General features: G+C 36.4%; 1 protein-coding gene across 1 annotated transcript in view; it reads left to right on the top strand.

Annotated features, from left to right (window-relative positions):
• The window catches only part of STK31 (serine/threonine kinase 31), a 68,118-nt gene that overhangs the window by 13,517 nt on the left and 37,347 nt on the right, over positions 1 to 17,254 (top strand). The window contains exons 5-10 of the mRNA XM_081800871.1: positions 243 to 317; positions 2,186 to 2,344; positions 7,427 to 7,785; positions 8,649 to 8,823; positions 15,625 to 15,740; positions 16,494 to 16,567. Coding sequence (XP_081656997.1) covers positions 243 to 317; positions 2,186 to 2,344; positions 7,427 to 7,785; positions 8,649 to 8,823; positions 15,625 to 15,740; positions 16,494 to 16,567 — 958 coding nt within the window. The remainder of the gene's footprint in view (positions 1 to 242; positions 318 to 2,185; positions 2,345 to 7,426; positions 7,786 to 8,648; positions 8,824 to 15,624; positions 15,741 to 16,493; positions 16,568 to 17,254) is intronic.

Genomic DNA, 17,254 nt, shown 5'->3' with positions numbered 1-17,254 from the left:
AGTCAGATTGCCTGACTTTGAATCCTGGTTCTGTTGCTTACTGGCTTATGACTTTGGGCATATAATGGTGAACACAATGTACCTACCTCGTATGGCTGTGAGAATAAAATAAGTTATTATATATAAAGTGCTTATTGCCCGATAGTAAGTGCTTAATAAATGCTAACCATTATTCTGATCTACTTAACAAGCTTTGAATTATTAAAATGCTAAATAATTTTACTTTCTTTTTCTCTTTATAGATTTATGGTGGATTATTTTCTGAAGATAAATGTTGGTACAGATGCAAAGTACTGAAAATCATCAGTGATGAAAAGGCAGGAACAAGTGTTCAGTTTTTTTTTTTTTTTTGCCCTGAATAATGATTATTTTGGCTCCAAAATTTGATGCTTATTTAGCCCTTCATTGATTATACATAGTAGTAATAAGATCTGGTTCAATTGAACTTATAAATTGATTAAACATGTTTTTTTCCCCCTAGTGAACAGAAAAGAAATGAATTGCTTAAAAAAATCCAGGTCAGATTCAGGAATATTCTTCTGAATTTAAGTTGTCATATAATCACTGAAGATTGTCCAAGAGTAGATTACATAATTTGTAGATTATGTTTACTGACCAATTTTTTTTTTTTTAAAGATTTTATTTATTTATTTGACAGAGAGAGAGAGAGCACAAGTAGGCAGAGAGTCAGGCAGAGGGAGAGGGAGAAGCCGACTCTCCACTGAGCAGGGAGCCTGATGCGGGGCTCGATCCCAGGACGCTGGGATCATGACCTGAGCCAAAGGCAGCTGCTTAACCCACTGAGCCACCTGGGCTCCCCTACTGACCAATGGTTCTTAATCATCATGTTTGGTTCTTGCTAAATAACTTTAAAAAAAAGTTCATCTATTAAGATTGAGTAAGAAAAGAACATTTGATCTGTCCTTAAGAAGTTCTTTTTATCTTTTGCTTAGTTGATTTGCATATTGTTAATGACGATTGACTTGCTGCTTTTAATGCTTTGGTTGAATGTGATGAATTTTCTTTGTGTTTAGCTATTTGAGTTTTTACATTATGAACTTGAGGGAGATTTTAAGGGGATTTATGGAGATGAGATTCTGAATAGCTGGTGGCAATTGCATATGGCAGGCTGTGTAAAAGCATCTCTGTAAGCTTTCCTTTACTGTTTTTTTCCTGTATCTGCTTTACTGGACTTAAAATATTTTCTCATGTGTATATATTTTATAGATATTTTTCTTAGTGTAATAAGGAGATGATAAGATGAAACAATTTGAGTAACGCTCAGAATAACTTTTTAAGAAAAATTTCATGATTTAATACTGTCCAAGGTAATGGTTTATCTTAGTGAAATAGACCTTTCTAATTAGATGTTTTCCTCACAGTTTGACAACTGGAGATGATATATTGTGTTTGCTTTAACTTTTTTTTTTAAAAGATTTTATTTATTTATTTGACACAGAGAGAGAGAGCACAAGGAAGGGGAGCGGCAGAGGGAGAGGGAGAAGCAGGCTCTGCTAAGCAGCCTGATGCGGGGCTTGATCCCAGGACCCTGGGATCATGACCTGAGCTGACGGCAGCCGCTTAACCGACTGAGCCACCCAGGCGCCCCTTGGCTTTAACTTTTTTAAAATTCAGGGGCAAGATGGCTTTTGACCTTGTGATAAGCTCCTTTTCTTTTTACTTTCTAAATGTAGAGCTGGATGTGAGGGTGACTTTGATACATTTCCTAGGTCAAACACCTGGGATGGGTTTAATTTTACCCAAGGAAGTTTGATAATTTTGCTTTTCTTTTCAGATTTTACTGTTTCCAACTTGAATTTAGGAATGTTAATTGATTTTAACATTTGAGATAGGAGAAGCCATAAGCTTCATAGATTTATGTTTATTTACTAGCTGTTTAAAAAAAAAAACAACCATAATGAGAAATGGTACTGTTGGAACTAGTATAAGTAACTAGTACTATTAGTTAACTAGTACCAAACAGAGATTACTGGGATCTCATGGACCATGGATTTTCTTTATTCTGAAGATATTGTTGGAGGTCTTGTTTCTAAATACATTTTATCAATTTGAGGTAAAATGCCCTGAGGTAATTACAGGTAATTAACAGAAAGCAGCAAATTGATGGTTTCTTTGGAGATGTTAATCTAAGTTCTGTGTTAGTATTTGTCTCATTTTTTCCCAGTGTCTGGTGAGATACATTGACTATGGAAATACTGAAATTCTAAATCGATCTGATATAGTTGAGATTCCTTTGGATCTGCAATTTTCTAGTGTTGCCAAAAAATATAGACTTTGGGGACTACAGATTCCTTCTGGCCAAGAAGTTACCCAGTTCGATCAGGCAAGTCACAGATTTTAAATATTTTTGTTAATGGAAGTAAAGCTATGTATTTGACACAAAATATAAATGTAGTTAAATTCTGCTGATTTTTTAAAATATAAAAGCCTGTATAAATTAGTGAAAAATACGAATTATAGAATAATTAAAAGTAATTAATTAAAATATGAATTATATAATGATTCAAAAGCAATTATTTGTACTCATCTTTGCTAGGTAAACATTCGTGATGATCAGAGTTGTATATGTGTATATATTTACATAATAAGTGTAAATAGTATCTTCTCATGTGAAAGCTTAGAAGAGTCTTTTATAATGGAGACTTGCTTTTGAGGCAGTATTTATTACATAAAAGTGATCTTTAACCTAGCCCTGGCCATAAATATCACAAAACTGAAATTAGTGGAGTTGTGAATTAATCAGATTTTTATCATTTTGGCAAGGGTTCATACTGTTTGGTGTAGTAGTTTTCAATGATGTTCTATCTAGATTCTAGTTTGTATCCATAGATTCTAGTTTGTATCCATTTCCATTAAAGTTTGGGTTAGTAACCTAATTCTGGCAGCCATCTGATAATTTCAGGGGTAGTCTTAATGGGAATTCTACCTCCTTTTAAATCTGTGCAATAATGTTCTTTTGGTGCGTGTTAATGCTGTTGAGATATTATTGCTAAGTAATCAGATTTGCATTTTTTTATTTAGCAGCTCAAATGACTTATGTGGAATAGTAAAATTCACAAACCTCTTTGCCTCTTTTTTTCTGTTTGTTTTGTTTTGAGAATCTTGGAGGTTGTTGGGCATAGTTTTGTCTGCAGTATAGTTACTTATAAGAAACAATTCTGTACTTGGAACTCAGACTTTCAGAAGTACATAGATATTATTGTAAAATTACACCCCTAAATTTCTGGTTTAAAATCTGAAGTTTTTTATGTTTTCCTTTAATCTAGATGTTTTGACCAAGGTAGGGGCTTGTTTTGAATTTCTTGTATGCCTAGAACGCTAGAATCTTACATTTAGTGACCTTAGAATTCCTCTGCTCTCACCCTGTTATTTTATAAAGAAATCTGGTCTAGAACAATTACATGACTAAGTATTTAAAGTCATGAAGCTAATTATGGCTGAGTGAGGGCTGGAACTCAAGTCTGTTGCTGTTCTCATGGTAGGGTGATACAAAATTTATGTTGATTGAAACAAATATGAATCAAGAATAAAAGGTCATTTTTAAAAGTTAGTTTTGGAACTGAGGAGTAAACTTTAGTTATTGGGGAATGTTTTGTATGCTTCATAGATTCTTTACAGGTGGTATTATTTGTATTTGCATGCTTATGTTCGGTAAAAAGACTATTAGCTGTTTTCTGGAAGAAAATAGTTACTCTTGAATGTCTCTGCTTAGGAAGCCCATGTTTAGCCATTAATTCTCAGCTCAAGGCTCAAATATAATTTCCTATCTAAAGTCTTTGCTAATACCCACCGCCCATTCCCCTGTAGCTGTTTCATTCAGTGAATAAGGTATCTAGAATTGCATTTTTCCCTCCCCCACAAGATAGTGAGCTTGTAGAGATAAGACTGTCTTAGTAGAGATAATATTTTATTCATTTTTCTATGCCTGATCTCCTTGATCTTGCCTGTTAGGTGTTAGATGAGCATCCAGTTTATCTAGCATTTGAACAAATGAATGAATAGTAGGGATTTAGTTTAAGAGAGAGAGAGAGGAGAGACACTTCCAGAGGGTGACCTAGGCACTAAAATACCCTCAGTACGTTTTAAACCAACACTTTGATACCCATGTTATAGCACAGTTGAAATTGATACTCAGAATAGTGGTTACAAATGCTGAAGATCACATGAAGATTTATGCCCTAAATGCCTTCCTTATTTTGAAAATTTTATGTAGAATCAGGGAATGAGAGCTAGAGATTGGAATTTGGGTTTAAAAGATTAAAGGCTTGGGCGCCTGGGTGGCTCAGATGGTTAAGCGTCTGGCTTCGGCTCAGGTCATGATCCCAGGGTCCTGGGATCGAGTCCCGCATCGGGCTCTCTGCTCCTTGGGAGCCTGCTTCTCCCTCTGCCTCTCTCTCTCTGTCTCTCATGAATAAATAAATAAAATCTTTAAAAAAAAAAATAAAAGATTAAAGGCTTTTAGCCTGTTTTCTAATATATCCAGACAAGATTAGGTAAATTAAAATAGAAAGCAAGTGATGCTTTCTTGGTTTTGAATAAAGCTTACCAGTTTGGGAAACACAATGAGATACGTCTTAGAAAAATGACATCATCCTTTTTTAATCATTGAAAGCTCTGTGTTCTAAAACAATGACCAGATTTATTTATTTATTTTATTTTAATTTAATTTTATTTTTTTTAAAGATTTTATTTATTTATTTGACAGAGAGAGACATAGCGAGAGCAGGAACATAAGCAGGGGGAGTGGGAGAGGGAGAAGCAGGCTTCCCGCGGAGCAGGGAGCCCGATGTGGGACTCGATCCCAGGACCCTGGGATCATGACCTGAGCCGAAGGCAGATGCTTAATGACTGAGCCACCCAGGCGCCCCAATGACCAGATTTATTTAAAAGATAAATCTTATTTATGCCTTTTAAATACCTATGTTTTAAAAATAAATAAATCGATCTCTCTTTCCGGCATGCAAGATTTAATGGGAACTATAACACATTTCTCACTATAAAAATTAAATATTTGACATTTAAAAAAGAATATGTAGAATATATATTTTTATGGTAAAGTATAATATTAAAAAATCCATGTATCATCTACTTGGTCATTCTTTTTGTTAGAATTTAGGAGAACTTAGAATTTATTCCAAGTTTAGGGTTCTGTCTTTGTGATTATGTATAATTCAGGGAGAATTTTGTTGAACAACTAAATGTGATTGGTGACAATAACTAAATGGAGTTTGACTTCAGGGAAAAGTCTAAAAATCAGATTTTTGCATAACATATTTTAAACAAGGAGTAGTATGCCTTTAGAGCATTCAGCTTTAGGTAATTAGAACTCTTGTGGAAAGTAGATTATTTCCACTTAAATACATATGTTGCCCAAAGACAGAGTTTCTTGAAATATTAAGAATTTTACATATTTCAGCAATAATTTTCAGACACTGTCACTTCCATTAACATTGGTTAGGAGTAGAAAGTTGTACTTGATTTTAGATAGACTTTCAGCATGACGGTGATGATGTGAACAAAGGCAAAGGAAAAAAAATTAAATTTCCTTAAAATTTACAGCCATTGACAAGCCCTTGAGACAGGCAGAATGCCCTTCCTCTAGGAACTCAGCTGCCTCCATATTAATACTTTGCTAAAAGCAAAAGGCAACCTTAGCTTAACATTAGCCTGACTTCCAAAATCCTGCAAGTCTCCTTTAACATGTAAAAATTCCTTTGGAAACTTCCTTTATCTCTACCCACCCCTTCCCCCCAAGATACATGTTAGCAATCATCCTCCAAGCATATGGCCCACTGATAGACATCTGAAGGGTCTCATGACTAAGGTTTTACTAGACAGTAGCAAATGACCTTTTCCTAACAACAGCTAGCCCCTCAAGGTCCTGGAGACCTTGCTTCCAAATTCCTTAGAGAGTTACGCTTTCCCTGACCCCCTCCCAATTTGAAAGTATATAATGGGCCACTCCTCATGACCCCAGTGCAGCTCTTTTTGCCCACGGATCTTGTCCCATGCTTTAATAAAACCACCTTTTGAGAAGACATCTCAAAAATTCTTTCTTGACCATTTGCTCCTGAACCCCAACATTGTTACATCTGTTGAAACCAAGGGTTTTTGTATGAAAGAGGTTAACCCAAAACCACATTCTGATTGATCGAAATCTTAATCTGATATATTTCTATGAACTATATTTTGAGTTGGTTAGCTTTGTTTGCTTGATCTCATTTGTTGGTGATGCCTTTTGAACCATCTTTGCTATCTATATTGGTATTCTTGGTAAATTCAAGCCTCTCAGGATGTGTGTATTTAAAAATTTTATGATTTGAAAGATTTACAAAGCCCATGTTTTTTGTTTTTGTTTTTTTTTAAAGATTTTATTTTTATTATTTATTTGACAGAGAGACACAGCGAGAGAGGGAACACAAGCAGGGGGAGTGGGAGAGGGAGAAGCAGGCTCCATGCAGAGCGGGGAGCCTGACGCGGGACTCGATCCCAGGACCCCGGGATCATGACCTGAGCCAAAGGCAGTCGCTTAACCGACTGAGCCACCCAGGCGCCCCAAAGCCCATGTTTTTGTAAACTTAAAATATGTTGTCATTTTGGTTTGTGGATTAAAAAAAATTTTTTTTTTGGATGGTTAATGATGAGCATTTACCGTTTACCACCTTCTGCCCTTTCGGATGCACCCTTCTAGGTCCAGGGGTTCTTAACTTGGGGTTAAAATGTATCACAGTGAAATAATTTTCTTTGTAATTCTATGTATTTTTTATTTTATTTTATTATTAAAGATTTTTTATTCATTTTTTTTGAGAGAGAGAGAGCACAAGCAGGGGGTGGGGAGGGGCAGAGAGAGAGAAGCAGGCTCCCCACTGAGCAAGGAGCTGTTGCAGGGCTCCATCCCAGGACCCTGAGATCATGACCTGAGCCAAAGGCAGACACTTAACTGACTGAGCCACCCCGGTGCCCCTGTAAAACTATTTTTAAAGTTTTGTTGAATTTGAGTGCTTTTTCTAGATACCAGAATTCATTTTTATGTGCTATACTCCTCAGGACACCATTTCATTTCATTGGGATCAAAATGGTCAACACCATCTGCTTGGTTTAAAACAATTATTCTAGGGTATTTAATTGGTACACATTTTAAAATTTATAAATATGGCTGCCTATACAGGTATTAATTCTACTTCTGGAAAGGAAGATTTCTCCTCTAAATGTGTAATTAGAATATGTTCATACAAATGGAGAAGTATATTTGCATATAGCCAATAACAAGGTAAGAGTGCTTTTATAGAGTTTTCAGAATGAAGGAGTATGATTGTTTGAAAAACTGGGTAGAAACAAAATAAAGTGAAGAAAAACATGTTGGTGTAGTTGGTTTACAACTTTTTTCCTCCCCCATCTTTCTTAGGGCAGAACCTTTTTGGGGAGCTTGATTTTTGAAAAGGAGATAAAAATGAGAATTAAAGCAACCTATCAAGATGGAACAGTTATTGCTCAGGCTGAGTATGGCAGTGTGGATATAGGGGAGGAGGTGGCTAAAAAAGGATTTGCAGAAAAATGTAAGCTCACTTCCAGCACTAACACCTGTGAGGAAAAAAAATCAGATCCTGGTCATCTTGTCCTCAGGAACCTCAAAAGCCCCATTCCCTCATGGGGGCATAGATCAAACCAGTCAGCCTTCACCCGGCCAAAGGGGCGCTTAAGTGGGAGGATGACTCTTGACCTGAAGAATGAAAATGATGCAGGAAATCATGTGACATTTCCAAAGTAAGACTGTCATGGGGTTTTTAGTCTTAACTAGTTTCTAATTCATGGTAGAAGCTCTTGTCATAGTAGAAGTCAAGGCTTATGTTTTTGGAGTCTTCATCTATGTCAGTGATTTTGAGGGATGGTACTCATTTCTATTTTTCTCAAACATGTATTCCTGTCTGCTTTTGCAGGAATATTTTCATTAAAAGCCATTTTGAAAGAAAAATCATGCCTCAGTTGTTTAAAGTTCACATACCAGCTCTTCATATTAATTCTTTTGAATATGTTTATCAAAAAAATATACCCCTAAATCAATTATTCAGGCAAAGCTAGAATTTCAGATAAACTTTGAAGTTTTCCTATGGCTTTAAGAATATTTTAATGAGTTTTAGGGAATTACCTTTCCTTTTTAACAAAAGAGAAACTCTTTGTTCTTCCTGTGGTAACTTGTTATGATGGAATTTGATTATTACAAAGGGAATTCACTTTTTAGACAATCTCGAATTATAAATTTGAAGCAGAAAGCCATGTTTAATGTTTCTAAGTACCAAACCATTTATAAACTTCTGTATCATGATCCAAGCCATGATGCCATGTCTTGGGTTATGTAGCTGTTTTTGGGATCTTAGAAAAAAACTGTAAAATGGAGTGGGGTTGATGGGGAGGAGAAATTGGAAGAAACTGATAAAGAATGCTTTTTACTGTATTTGCTGGAGTTGATATTGCTACAAGTTGGCATATATTTGAGTGTTGGCAGCATTGTTTTTGAAGTTAACTTTATATTATGGTATAAAAAGCTCAGGATGATTTAGTTTAGATTTATGATCTCTGTCAGCCTTACACAGTTTGGTTTTTAAAATGAGTGAATTTGTTTTTAATAGGGAAAATTTGGCTGTTGGAGACTTTAATTTAGGGTCTAATGTCAGCCTGGCAAAAATTAAGCAGGACCAGAAGCTGATTGAAGAAAATGAAAGGCTTAAAACAGAGAAGGAGGTTCTTCTTGAAAGTTATAAAGTTCTAGAATCCAAAGTACAACAGACTGCCCAGGAGCTGCAGGTATGGTATGTTCACTGGTGTAAAGAGTGACCGTCTGGGTAATCTGTATACTCATCTGTTCTTCTTTGTTTAATTTGTTGTCACTTTTTGTTTTCTTCCCTTTCTCTCCTCCTCTCTCATTCTCTCTTTTCTTTATATTTGTTTACAGATGAAGTTTTTTCTTACACTCCAAACTAATCATCTTTGGATTTCATTGAATGTTTGAAAGATTAATGATTGCTCATTTACATTTCCTTTTATGTTCTTTTAAAAACTTTTGACTGTGGGAAATTTCAAACATTCCAGAAGGAGAGAGTTGAATAATTAACCTTATGTATTCATCAGCCGGTTTTACATTATTAGACACATGGGCAGTCTTTTTTAAAAAAAAAACTATACCTCCTGAGTTACTTTATTTTATTTATTTATTTATTTATTTTTAAAGATTTTAAAAATTTATTTGTTTGAGAGAGAGTGAGAGAGAGAGAGAGCATGAGCAGGGGCATAGGGAGAGGGAGAAGCAGACTCCCCAACTGAGCAGGGAGCCTGATCCAGGGCTCGATTCCAGGACCTTGGGATCATGATCTGAGCTGAAGGCACATACTTAACCAACTCAGCCACCTAGGCGGCCCAGAGTTATTTTAAAACAAATCCCATTCATAATATTCTACTGTATATGTTTTAGTGTGTGCCTCTGGTAGAGAATAACTTCGAAAAAGACAACCGTAATACTGTTCATACTTAAAAATTAACAGTAATTCCTTAATATCTTTTAATATCCAGTGTTCAGATTTCCTGAAGGGAAGCTATGAATGTCCCTTAGCTTCTTCCAGTTGGGATCCTAGTTTAGGCCTGTGCCTTGCATTTTGGATGATAAATCTCTTAAATTGCTTAATCTGCATCCTTGTGTTGCTTAAGAGTCTCCTTTATCTGCATGTATTTCCTTTTATGGTAGTTAGATCTCAAGGTTTGCTCAGATTCAGAGCATTTTTTTCTCCCCCAAGAATATTGTGTATTTTTCAATATTGTGTATTTTCAAATGTGTAAGTGCCATCCTAACACTGGTCTCCAATTCACCATCACCAACTGGATGTCGTACCATTCATTTGTGATACTAAATACCCAGCAGTTGGCACAGACCCCACAAGTTAAGGACTCAGTCCCATACGACTTCTACCACTTCAGATACCAGCCACAATCAGGTTCCCAGGCTACCTACACTTCTGCCTGTAAATTTGAGAGTTCCTGTGATCCCTACTCCCCTGTTCAATAATTCACTAAAACAACTCACAGAACTCAGGAAAGTGCTGTACTTATGATTACAGTTTTATTATAAAGGATATATGATGGGGGTGAAAGGTGGAGTAGGGAAGCTGGGGATATTTAGTCTACCACTCTACCAGTACATGGGTTTGTTCACCCATCTGGAAGCTCCCTAAAACCTAATTATTTGGAGGGTTTTTTTTTTTATTTTTTTTATTTATTTTTATTTTTTTAAAGATTTTATTTATTTATTTGACAGAGAGAGACATAGCGAGAGCAGGAACACAAGCAGGGGGAGTGGGAGAGGGAGAAGCAGGCTTCCTGCAGAGCAGGGAGCCCGATGTGGGACTCGATCCCAGAACCCTGGGATCATGACCTGAGCCGAAGGCAGACGCTTAACGACTGAGCCACCCAGGCGCCCCTGTTTTTGTTTTTAAATGACCATTTCATTAGGTCTGATGATGAAATCATTGACCATTGGTAATTGAACTCAATTTTCAGCCTTTAAATCCGTATGTGGCATTCTCCAGGGAGCTCTGCCTCATAAATCCATAAATCTTGGGTTCTGTCCATTATAACTAATCTTTTATTTTTATTTTTAAAGATTTATTTATTTATTTTAGAGCATGCGCTCGAGGCTGGGGAGAGGGGAGGGGCAGAGGGAGAGGGAGAGAATCCAAGAAGACTCTCTGCTGAGCGCAGAGCCCTATCTCACAAGTCTGACATCATGTCCTGAGCCGAAATCAAGAGTCTGGATACTTAACCGACTGAGCCACCCAGGTGCCCCATAACTAACCTTTTATCTGGAGATATCCTACTAAGGAAGGGCATTTCAGAGATAAGGTCTCTTCTCCTTAGAAAATAGTCTGTTTCTTTAAAGGTCTAATTGATAGGGAGATTAGTCACCTGCCTTTTATTTTTTTTCTCTGGGGGTGTTCCCCTGTCCTCTTCCATCAAAAAGTGTAAATGGATTACAGGACATCTGTTGTACCTACTCAAGATATAAAATGTTCAGTTCCACTTCAGAAAGTTCCTTGGTGCCTCCTTACAGTCTAACCTCTCTTCCTCCCACTCAGGGCAATCACTGTTCTGATGTATATCACCATAGTTTAGTTTTCCTGGTCCTGTACTTCATAAAAATGGAATCCTCTGATATGTATTCTTTTGGATCTGGTTTCATTCACTGAACATAATGGTTGTGAGATTTATCTATGTTGTGTATATTAGAAGTTTGTTCATTTTTATTACGGAGTAGTATTCCATTGTAGCAATATACCACAGTTTGTATTTAGGGTGTTTGTTCTAGTTTTTAGTTGTTATGAATAAAGCCATTGTGAATATTTCTGTGTAGGTCTTTTTGTGGACATATAGCATTCATGTATCTTGGATTACGGAGATTCTTTCCTCAGCGACATCCAGTCTACTGATAAGTGCATCAGAATTGTTCATTTCTGCTCTAGTGTTTTTGATCTCTAGTATTTCTGCTTTTTTATTAGAATTTCCATCTCTCTGCTTTCATTGCCCATCTGTTCTTGCATGCTGTCTAATTAAGTACTGGAGCCCTTAGCATATTAATCATATCATGTTTAAAATTTCTGGTCTTGGGGGCGCCTGGGTGGCTCAGTTGTTAAGCGTCTGCCTTCGGCTCAGGTCGTGATCCCAGGGTCCTGGGATCAAGTCCCACGTCGGGCTCCCTGCTCAGCGGGAAGCCTGCTTCTCCCTCTCCCACTCCCCCTGCTTGTGTTCCTGCTCTCGCTATCTCTCTCTCTGTCAAATAAATAAATAAAATCTTAAAAAAAAAAAAATTTCTGGTCTTGACAGTTGAGCATCTATCCATGCCATGTCTGAGTCTGATTCTGATTCTTGCTTTGTCTCTTCCTCTAACTGTGTTTTTTGTCTTTTAGTATATATTCTCCCTTTCCCACTCACCCTGCGCCATCTCGGTACATGCGCCATCTCTCTCTCTCTGTGTCAAATAAATAAATAAAAACTTAAAAAAATAATAGTTTCCCTGAGGGCAGATCTTGTTAAGAACAGAATACTCTAGCGTAAAATGCTTCCTTTCCCCCTTTCCCTTTTGGAAGCTTGAGAGGATTTTTCTCTTATATTTATACTGTGAGAACGTGGTAGAGATCCTGGGGGTGAAAGTGGAGGCATCCTGATGACCGGGTCTGCCTGGAGTTTTTAACTCTGAGTTGTTCACACTGAGTCTTCTGCAATTGTCATTTGAAGTTGAGGTTTACCTACTCCAGACTGGTTCCCTCAGAGGTTGCTGCTCCATATGAGTTGTGAATGGCTTTTCTTTCCCTGTCTGTCTCTCCAGTTTTGGGAGCAGCAGTTTGCCCTGTGACCTCATCTTTCTTAAAGATCTAAGAAGGCTTGTTGATTTTTTAGTTTGTTGAGCTTTTTACTTGTTAGGATGGTGTAGTGACTTCCAGGCTTTTTAAATGCTGGACCAGAAACCTGAAGTTCTTAATGTTTTCAAAGTACTGATTTCTGTATCTGTTGGTTTTTAGAATTTATTTCTTTTTTCTTTTTTCTTTATTTTTTTAAAGATTTTATTTATTTATTTGACAGAGACAGAGATAGCAAGAGCAGGAACACAAGCAGGGGGAGTGGGAGAGGGAGAAGCAGGGTTCCCGCTGAGCAGGGAGCCCGATGCGGGGCTCGATCCCAGAATCCTGGGATCATGACCTGAGCTGAAGGCAGACGCTTAACGACTGAGCCACCCAGGTGCCCCATAGAATTTATTTCTTTTTTAATTAATTAATTGATTTTTTTACGTTATGATTGCCTGCCTTCCTCTTTAATTTGCCCTTTAATCTTCTTTAGATGGAAATTCATATTATTGTTTTTAATCTTTTGTTCCTTATAACATTTAAAGATACTTCCTTTTAAGTACTTCTTTATCTATAGCCCACAGATTTTGATACTTTGTTTTTATTGATTAAACATATTTTTAGAATTCTGTGATTTTTTTTTGAATCATCAATTATTTAGAAGTATATTGTCTAATTTTCACATATTTGGAGATTTTTTTTCCCTAGTATATATATATATAAAGATTTTATTTATTTATTTGACAGAGAGAGACACAGTGAGGGAGGGAGAGGGAACACCAACAGGGGGAGTGGGAGAGGAGAAGCAGGCTTCCCACTGAGCAGGGAGCCTGATGTGGGGCTCGATCCCAGGACCCCCGGGATCACGACCTGAGCCTAAGGCAGATGCCTAATGACCGAGCCACCCAGGCACCCCTCCCCCAGTATATTTTTGTTACTGAGTTTTAGTTAATCTCTTGATATTAGCATACTTTCTGTCATTTCAGTTCTTTTATTGTGATTTGCTTTATTATCCAGCATATGATTTGTCTTGGAGGTGTTCCATGTACTTTAAAAAATTATGTGTAGGGGCGCCTGGGTGGCTCAGTCGTTAAGCATCTGCCTTTGGCTCAGGTCATGGTCCCAAGGTCCTGGGATGGAGCCCCGCATTGGGCTCCCTGCTCCGCAGGAAGCTTGCTTCTCCCTCTCCCACTCCCCCTGCTTGTGTTTCCTCTCTCGCTATCTCTCTCTGTCAAATACATAAATAAAATCTTAAAAAAAAAAAAAAAAAAAGTTTAAAAAAAATAATAAAAAATTATGTATATTCTACAGTTGTGTGGTGGAGTATTCTGTAAATCAAATCGAATTAGCTGATAGTGTTGTTGAAGTCTTTTGTATCCGGACTGATTTTTCTGTCTACTTGTTCTATCAGTACCCAGAGAAGAGTGTTGAAATCTTCAGATATTATTGTGGTTTTGTCTGTTTCTTCCTTTTTTCTGTTAAGTTTTACTTTGTGAATTTGAAACTTTGTTATTAGTTGCATACACATTTAGAATAGTGTCTTCCTGATGAATCATCTTTATGTAATACCCCTATTTATTGCTGGGGATGCTCCCTGTATTGAAGTCCACATTGCCTGATATTAACATAGCCATGTTTGCATGGTATATCTTTTCCACCCATTAATTTTTATGTTTCTTTTTATCTAATAAGTGTGTCTTATGAGCAACATATAGTTGAATCTGAGCTTTTTCTTCCAGACTTATAATCTCCTATCTTTTAATTGGAATGTTAAGCTAATTTTCATTTACCTTAATTATTGATGTGGTTGGGTTTGAATTTGCCATCTTTTCTGTTTGTCTTATTTGTTCTTTGTCTTAAAAACCATACTCATTGTTTTTATCTGATTTCCAGGTTTGGTGTTTTTTTTATACAAGTGGACTAATAATCTCAAGATATTTGAGAACCAGCTTAATTTCACAATTCTTTTAGATCTAAATGATTCTTTTCCTCAGTATTTTATAGTTCTCTTTCACATACAGTTCATTAGTAATTTGTATTAAAGATTGTTTATTTAACAACTTTTTATTTTCCCACTCTTAGATTTATGTATTTTTTTCCTTAGATTTATTTAATTTCTTAGATTTATATAATTTTGGAGTAATTATAATAACAATTCCAGTGGCTATAAACAGAGTTAAGAACAAACATAACTGATTCTTCATGGTCATCCTACTCAAGAAAAGGGAGCAGAAGGGCATGAACATACCTGAGTGTAGCATACTAGTAATAAGCATAAGCATTCAGTATATTCTGGTTCTCTCTTTTTATTTAACTGAAGAATTGGAGAGAATGTGAGGACTAAGGAGCATGTTGCTCAAATACTGAGTAAAATTTCTGTGTTTATGTAATATCTGGTTTGGAGTATAATTAGACTAAAACTGCCAGGTCTTTATTCATATTACTGTTCTATACATTATTTTAGATAATCATGGTAGACTTGAATTTGAGATACCACTCAGAATCAGGGAGCTTAATCTAGCTTGGGTCAAAGAAGTGATGTTTTTGATTGTTTTGTAATGTAAAATGACACAGGACTTTTTCAAAAAATAGTCATTGATAATCTTTTGGTGTCTCTAGAGATCTTTTATGTTTTTAAAATTTAAGTATTAAGACATAAAATATGTGAAATTTGTTTCTGTTTGGCTTTTTATTAGAATGAAAGATTAGTCTGTAATCTGTGTGAAGGCAGAAGACTGGAATAGATTATCTTTTTCAGATCCCAACCAGTAGGGAAATCAGTTGTCCTGTGGTTTAAACATTAAAAAAAAACCCTTTTTAAAGGATTTATTTATTTATTTATTTTAGAGCAGGAGTGAGAGAGCATGAGTGGGGTGGGGGAGAGAAAGAATCTCAAACAGACTTCACACTGAGCCCAATGTGGGGCTCACTCTCATGACCCTGAGATCATTACCTGAGCCAAAACCAAGAGTTGGACGCTTAACCGACTGAACCACCCAGACGCCCCCCAGTTTTTTTAAAGTAATCTCTATGCCCAACATTGGGCTCAAACCCATGACCCTGAGATCAAGAGTTGCATGTTTCACCAACTGAGCCAGCCAGGTACCCCAATATTTTTTAACCTTTAAAATTTTAGTTATGCCTTAAAATCATTTAAGTGACAGTAGAAATATAGTTTCTTGTTTGAGATTCACTAGGATGTGCTTGTTTTTTGTTGCAGCAAGAGAAAGCGACTACCATGGATTTGACTAAACATTTAGAAAGCACTCTGAAGACTCGTGTAGGTACCAGAATGGAAAATCTGGCAGCTAAGGTTGAAATATTGAAAGAAATTAGGTAGGTAAAAGCATATTTTTGAGAAGGATAATTTTAATTTTTATTTATTTTTAAGATTTATTTATTTAGAGAGAGAGTAGAGGGAGGGGCAGAGGGAAAGGGGAGAGAGAGAGAGAATCTCAAGCAGACTCTGTGCTGAGCACAGAGCCTGACTTGGGGCTCAGTCTCAACCCTGAGGTCATGACCTGAGCTGAAATCAAGAGTCGGATGCTTAACTGACTGAGCTGCCCGGATACCTTGAGAAGGATAATTTAAAATAATTGCTAATTAATTAATGCTTTGTTTAAATGATATGCCCACCATTTTTCCTTTGACACTTAATCTTTATTTTTTAAAGATTTTATTTATTTATTTGACAGAGAGAGAGAGAAAGCAGGAACAGAAGCAGGGGGAGTAGGAGAGGGAGAAGCAGGCTTCCTGCCAAGCAGGGAGCCAGATGTGGGGCTCGATCCCAGGACCCCGGGATCATGACCTGAGCCGAAGGCAGACGCTTAATGACTGAGCCACGCAGGCACCCTGATACTTAATCTTTATATTTTTATGCCTTTAAAGAGAGAAACTAGAAATACTTCTGAGATAAGTTTTATAGTGTTTGTGTCAGCATTCCTTTGTCACTACATGGAGTTGTATTGTTCTAAAGTCATCTATGAGAGTGAAATTAAAAAACACAAGTTCTGAGTGGTAGTTTTATGGGAAACTACTATGCCCATTGTATTGCTTGGTGTTATTTTTAGGCTTATACCAAAACTAAAGATTTGAAAGAAAAAAGTGGTTTTCGTACAGTCAGAAGAAAAGTGGTCTTCATGGAATCAGAAGAGAAGAAATTGGTTAGCAAGTCTTGTGCAGTTTATTCAGCATTTGTCAGACTCTCTATATGATTTATTTAGGTATTATATTAATAGATGATTGCCTTATTGTTGGTTAGGGATAATTGGTCACTCTTTTCTGGAATGTGAAAAAAAAAATAGTTCTCAAGACAACCTAGTTCCCTTTTCATGCTACACAAAGAACTTAAATCAGTAATTCATTTTCTTACATACTTTGAAACAATAAGAAGATGGTCATCTGAATTAAAACTGTGTGTTGGTGTTTTGTCCAGTGGAAATTTATATTCTCCAGTATAAATCCATCAGTTGTCATCTGGTTTATAAGCCTCTAGATAGTTTGAGTAATTTTGTCCCTCTAGAGCCTGATCAACTTTTCATGCACTACCAAAAATTAAGTGGCTACACTGCCACAGCTATGAGAAAGACTTAGGACCAAAATAATCCAATATGTTTTAGTACATTTTTGAGGAAATAATGTGCTGTTAGAATGGTGGCAGTCTAGTTAGAAACTAGAGAAAAGAATATGGATGGACCTTGTTGGTTTTGCTAGCTGGCCTGCTTCTCCAATTGCTTTTTTTCCTTTTTTCAACTCCACAAATGCTAGTCTGCTTAATAGGGTACAAGGACTAATGTGCCTGCACATTAGTAATAAGCAAGATTGGCTAAGTCTAACTTTTTTTTTTTTTT

This window comes from Leptonychotes weddellii, chromosome 12 (assembly GCF_054177405.1).
Source record: "Leptonychotes weddellii isolate Sample4059 chromosome 12, ASM5417740v2, whole genome shotgun sequence".
Classification (NCBI taxonomy): Eukaryota; Metazoa; Chordata; class Mammalia; order Carnivora; family Phocidae; genus Leptonychotes; species Leptonychotes weddellii.
The sequence above is the reverse complement of the archived record's forward strand: the minus strand, read 5'-3'. Positions and strand labels throughout refer to the sequence as shown.